This window comes from Sinocyclocheilus anshuiensis, unplaced genomic scaffold (genome assembly GCF_001515605.1).
Source record: "Sinocyclocheilus anshuiensis isolate Anshui unplaced genomic scaffold, SAMN03320099.WGS_v1.1 scaffold48, whole genome shotgun sequence".
Taxonomy (NCBI): domain Eukaryota; kingdom Metazoa; phylum Chordata; class Actinopteri; order Cypriniformes; family Cyprinidae; genus Sinocyclocheilus; species Sinocyclocheilus anshuiensis.
In genome coordinates, this window is record NW_015554124.1 from 1481958 (window position 1) to 1488696 (window position 6739).

General features: G+C 33.4%; 1 protein-coding gene across 5 annotated transcripts in view; it reads right to left on the reverse strand.

Annotated features, from left to right (window-relative positions):
- Positions 1-6739, reverse strand: part of LOC107670092 (butyrophilin subfamily 1 member A1-like) — a 14567-nt gene that overhangs the window by 6687 nt on the left and 1141 nt on the right. For 3 of the 5 annotated variants that reach the window (XM_016462573.1, XM_016462572.1, XM_016462574.1), the window contains exons 2-3: positions 3993-4135; positions 2722-2765 (exon numbers count right to left, since the gene is read on the reverse strand). In XM_016462573.1, coding sequence (XP_016318059.1) covers positions 2722-2765; positions 3993-4102 — 154 coding nt within the window. In that variant the 5' untranslated portion in view covers positions 4103-4135. Of the gene's footprint in view, positions 1-2721; positions 2766-3782; positions 3835-3992; positions 4136-6739 lie in introns of those variants that run through there. The other 2 variants (XM_016462575.1, XM_016462576.1) reach the window with 2 other exon arrangements.

Here is a 6739-nt window from a genome sequence, read left to right on the forward strand (position 1 = left end):
TTTTTTTTTTTTTGTTACATGTAAGTGTGTGCAGCTCTGCTAAGCTGTGGAAACTTCTCTCCTCTTCTCCACAAAGTCATTAAAATTCATATTGTTAGATTTTTTTAATTATTACTTGGGTTTATGTATAAACATACCCAGTCACAAAAAATATTAAAACTATCCCACAAGATTGTGAAGTGCTCACATACTACTTTTGGCCTTCTTCATAAACAATTGTTTTCACATAAACAAATGAAAGAAAACACATTGTATATCTAAACTCAATTGTGCTTTTCAGATGCTGTCACATCCTACAACCTCGTCATCTGCAGAGAGAAACTGCCATTCAATCACACCAAAATGTGACTCTGCCTGTGAAAACCCAGCTAAAGTCTTTTTTTGTGTATGTGTGTGATTTACTGTTTTACATAAAATCGTTCTTTATAATGTAAAGAACATTCTGTGAAAATGTAACTTCTTTAAGCATTTATTTATGTTCAATGTCCATTGTCATTCATTCATGTATTCTGCTGTTAGAACACTGTCATGTTTGCTACAATTTCACATGTCATTAAAAAAAGTACCCAATTGACACGTTGTTGTTGATTTTATGTAAAACCCTAATAGACACTTCAAGATATTATAAGACCAGGTAGATCAGGTAGATAAAACAATATTAATAAATAATATATAATAATACTAATATTAATGACATTAACATAGTAATATTAATGAAAAACTATCATTAAAAAGGTTATTTATAAAACCAATAAGGTCCTATATAGCATTTTCAAAGCATGGTTCTATATGGAACCCTATAAAAAAGGTTCTATTTAGCACTAAAAAGGGTTCTGCTATTGTTACAAGCCGAAGAACCCTTTTCTGGTACTGTTTAGAACCATTTTTCTTAAGAGTGTAACCTGGTCTAAATCAGGCTAACTGTCAGGCTAATCTAAGCTCCTCTACTGACCAATAGGAACATAATGATATTACCACTGTCTCAGTTTATTACTATCACTATTATTATTACATACTATTATTTGACTTTTTTTTACAGTTTCTAGCCATGCAGCCTTTCTCTCTGGTTTTATTACAGCTGTACCTTTTATAGTTTGCAGAACAGATAGCAGAACATTACAATCTAAAGATGCTCTTTAAAGCATTAAAATAACTCAAAAGTTAAAATCACTGAATTAAAATTCAAATAAATAATACAGAAAATGACTACATTTTAACTGCTATAAGAAACACATTAACTCATTTGAGCTTATTCATGCAGCAGCAGCGGTGATGAGAGAGCGCGCTTGAGAGACAGTTTAGAGAGGAGAAATCAATCTACATATAAAATATTGGTCGCAGACTATTGGTTACTTTCTAAATAATAAAAGTATAGTGCATCCACTAGTAATTCTATATAAATGAATCGGGTTTTACCGATGCAAATATGTTAGAAACGATGCATCGCGATATAAATGACAACTTGTAGCCGATGCACACTTTTTAAATCATGCATTAAATGCATCGCAACGTTAACTTTTTAACCGATGCATCACATCGTTAACTTTTTATGCCGATGCACCGAGCAAATCGGGGAATCTCCCCATCCCTAATATATAGCATATATAAATACATAAACTTAATAATAGTAATAGTAACTTAATAATAGTATATATGCATTATGTTACACACAATAATATATGGTATATACACCGTTTATTATATATACAAATATATAATATATAATAGTTAGATTTATATTACATATAGTGCTGTTAATTGGTTAAATAAGTAACTATTTAATCACATTTTTCTGAAATTAATCATAATTAATCGCATTACAGTTTTAAATATACTTTTATATTGCAATAATTTCACATTCAATCTTGAAATTAATGTAGAAACAACATAAAGATAGTATATCATTAATATTTGTTTAATGGCATCTTTTTTATGTGTGTGTGTGTGTGTGTGTGTGTGTGTGTGTACTACTATTATTAAGTTACTATTACTATTATTAAGTTTATGTGTCTGAATGTGTGTGTATGTATGTATATACAAAAGTATATATACAAATAAAACATACACTACTTATTGTGTGTAATACATACACACACACACACACACACACACACACACACACACACAAACATTACTTTTTGTTTGTATATATATTATTTTTCACATTTTATTTTTGCTTTAAAGGGGGTTCCCTTTTAAACAGGGAAAACTTTGATAGCAGTGACAATGTGTTCTACTATTACATATGTCAGAAACCAGTCCTGACACTGCCATCTTTAGTAAAGATTGTGGGTACAAGTCCTTTTTAAGTTTATTCAGATATAATCAAAGTCTCTGGCATGTTACCCTGTAGCTAAACGTGTGTGTTTGTGTGGGTGTGTTTGTTTCAATCAGGGTGATTCTCTATGACTTATTTCAGTGCTTTATAAGTCCTTTTCTTACTGTCTGAGATTTGCTTCCTTGTTCTTTTACCTTTCTGGTGTGGAGGTGCATTCCCCAACTCCTACGGCTTCTAGTAATTCATCCCTACATCCAAACTTATCCATCCTCCTGTAACGTTTCTCTTTCAATCTCTACATATAGTACATTATTTTGATCGCTAGTCCTGTTCAAATCACCAGTAGCTGTTTACAAAGGTGGCTGGTTGTTTGGCTTTTCAGACAAATTACCATTAAACACTGACAGGTGAAAATGTGAAATTCTGCAAAATGTAATTCTTACCAGATGTAGCTGTTAGCAGCAGCAAGGTCACGACCAAGGCCAAGCTAAAAACACACACAAGCAAGAGCAACGATTAGAGACACAAACATGAACACTCACAATCATGTGAATTTGCATAGTCCTCAAAAAAAATTCCCATGACTCACTTCATAATGCTTAAACAAAAATAACTGCAGCATCGGGCCTTAATCACTAAACAACAGACTTGTACTTGCTGTTGATTACTGATCTCCACTCTTAAAATAGCGTTCTTTATTGGAACGATGGTTCCACGAAGAACCTTTGACATTCATGGAATCTTTCTTATATAGTTTTTTTGGAATGTTCTTCACACCAAGAAAAAAGAACTGCTCACAGAAATGTTCTTTTTGGAACCTAAAATGGTTCTGCAAAAAAAAAAAAAAACATTTTGGAAGCTTTATTTTTAAGTGTGCATGTGTGCAACTCTTGCTGCATGCGGTCAGATTTATTATAACTAAGCAAATGGTACAGCATCTCACTTCCTCATAAGTAAGCCTACTTTGTAGTGTAAACTAATACTGTGAACTAATACTGTGAGAATACTGTAATTGAAAGAGGATATCATATCTCATGCAGCAGAGATGGATTAACTGTTTCTGGTCTGTGGATTTTTTGTGGATGCAGCATTATTAAATCAAATGAGGTATAAATCAACGTCAGTATGGCTAAATGTTGAACTGAAACAGGAGATCTGAATATCTGGCATTAGTTTGGTGGAAATATTTTATCATTTAGACTGATGTGTTCACGACCCTGAAAGCACCTGAGTGCATTTTTAACATGCAATGACCAGGAACAAAATCCATCTAAAACAAAAACCTGCAGCACAATGCAATGCAAGCAGGAAAAAAAACGCCTGAAGAAAAATGATTTCCTGGTGTTCTTGGACTGATCTAAATATACAAATGCAAACACATCAGACACACAAGCAGCGACACTCTGAAGTGTACTTCCCTCTTAGTTTAAGAAATAAGCAATCCATAAATAACTAACACACACTCTCTTTTATACACAAATAAAAATAAAGAGATCTTACAAACCATATTAGTGAAGACATCTTCCATTGCTTTTCTGTTAGATTAATGATGTTTATCTCCTAAACCAACCCTCAGAAATCTGTGCACATCATTAGATTTAAAGACGATCATCTATGAGCCTTTAAAACTAATGACAACACTAGATATCCTCACACACACACACATACACAGAGAGAGAGAGAGAGAGAGAGAGAGAGAGAGCTGTATCTGTACCTGTGAGTGTATAAGCAGCGCAGTTGTAAACTCATGCTGGTGGATGTGTGAACGGCAGAAACACTTACAGAGAGCAGACTGGCTTCATATCCTCCTCTCTGTCTCAGCATCAAGCATAGACTCTCGAAACAGGAACTACACGCCTACACAAAGAGAAAGGGAGAGAGGTGATGTAATGCTTCATATCGATACTGTCAGAGGGAATTCCACAGAACACGCCCTCCGTCAGACAACTAAACAATGCTCAACTAAAGAGAGAGAGACAAACAGAGCGAGAGAAAGGAAACCGATTGTCATGTTGTGCTGTAGACAGAGAAAATCAACTAAAATAATTGTGCTGCTTCACTACAGAATGCATTAAACCGAAATAAACTAAGCAGCTTGAAAACGTTTCATTGCAGAGAGAGTGTAGCTAAACTAAACTGATAGTTCTGCTTTACTGCAAATCTAAACTAAAGCTTGTTGTGCCATTATTTACTACACTAAACTTGACATTATTTACTACATTAAACTAGAGTAAAATAAACTAAACATGTTGTTTTATCATGGAAGACATTAAACTAAACCAAACTACCCTTTCAAACAAGAAGGTTATTTAAGTGTGCTATTAGGATACTTTAAAAATATATATATAACTTTTGAAGTACATAAAAACTTTTTACAACGTTTACTACTATGTTTATAAGTACACGTTTATATACTAAAAATGGGCCAATTTAGTCCCTAGTAGTATTAAAAAGTACACTTACTAAGTATTCTACTAGTACACTGATATAAGTATACGTACTACCAGTATAATTAAAATATACTTAAACTTATTCTTAAAGGGATAGTTCACCCAAAAATGAAAATTCTGTCATCATTGGTATACTTAATAAAAGTAAGGATAAACTAAACTGAACTAAACTAAACTGATAATGCTGCTATACTTCAGGTGGCATTAATTTAAACTAAACTAAATCTAACTGTGTTGTCTACGCCAGTGTTTCCCAACCTTTTTTTAGTCGCGGCACCCTTTGGAAATTTTAACAAACTTGTGGCACCCTACAAAATAGCACTCACATGGGCCGTGAGCGACTGAGCGGAGCACACACACGCATAGAGCGGATAATACGCAGAGCGTCACACCACGTGAAAGTGAAACCTGAGCGGTGAACTAAATTTTGGCAGCCGAAATTTCGGTGCATCTCTAATTATTGGCGACATCAGAAATGGATATTATATAATAGATGCTTTTTTTAACATTTTAGCAATTTCAAAATATTAAAAAATGATTTTTTTACACGGCACCCCTGCTCTCGACAGACGGCACCCCGGTTGGGAAACACTGCTCTACGCTATGTCTACAATAAACTAGACTAAACTAAACTAAGCTGAAAACTAATCTAATTGTGTTGTTTTACCACAGAGGGCATTAAACTAAACTAAACTAGACTAAATCAAACTTGTTGTGTCATTTTATTATTTTACTGTACATTTCATTTTAACTAGACTAAAGTAAATGGGCTGCTTTACTGCAAACAGAACTCAACTAAACTAAATTAACCCTCTACCGCATGGTGGCCATATGGCAACATACTCTTTGTGTTCATTTCCTTGCCACTGTCTCTTTAAGAGAACATTCTCGCTTTTTTTATTGGTAGTTTAGCCAATGATGTGCTTTGGTTAAGTCACATGACATGCAGTTTTTTTTTTGTGTGGTGAGATTTCTGACAGACTGCCCTCTCTTGTCGGTAGTTGCTGAAAGCAAACTAAAACGTCAGTAACAAACAAAGACCAGTCCGTGTCACTTACACAAAAAAATCGGAAACGTCACTGTTATGATGTTATGATGACATATTCACCTCTCAAAAAAGTTTTTATGAAATTAGTTTTTGGTAAATCATTCAAACGTATGTGTTGCCAAGTGGCAACACTGTGCAATAGTGGAATGACATTATTACAATAGTGTAGCTAGCTAGCAAGGTCAGCTGCACTCTGTTAAGCTGTAACAATAACAACATTAATACTATTGATATAATGTTGATTAGTAGTATGTTAATGGCATTTGTATTATGGATATAATCAAATTGAAATCGCAATTTTACTTTTGATTAAATATGAATACAGGTAACATTACGTCAGTGAGCACGGCCATATTCTATGACAAGGTAAAGAAGAAAAGGGCAGAACTGGCTCTTCCTGCACATGAAAAAACTGCTTTGTGAAGTTTCATACATAAAAAATGTGATCTTTCAAGGATTATGGGGGGATGGGGGGGCTCATGTCCATAGTCTTCCTCTCAAGGGATTGCGTAATGCTGAATTTTCATGAACTGCAATGTTTTTGGTTTTATGTCAATGTTTTATGATACATAATATACAGTATTATATTTGTTTTAACTGTATACATTTGCAATTTAAATATATTCATGAAAAATGTAATGAAACTAAAAAATGATAAATCATTATTCAGCAAAAAAAAGAATGGAATAAATAAAAGCACAAGTTGTTGGAAAGTATGTATAAGGTGTCAATTGTAAGTAAGTACTGTGATAAAGCGTATAATAGCACCAATTGAATCAACACAACCAACATTTCTGAGGAAAAATATTAATTATAAGTAAGCTTACACTTATTCTAAGTTAGATCCACTATTGTATGCTGTTGCCGTATGGCAACATATCATAAAGTACCTTAAAATAATATTTTTTTCAAAAATTTTTTTTACAGCACTTCAAGTTAAGCCATTCTTAGAAAAGAAAAAGA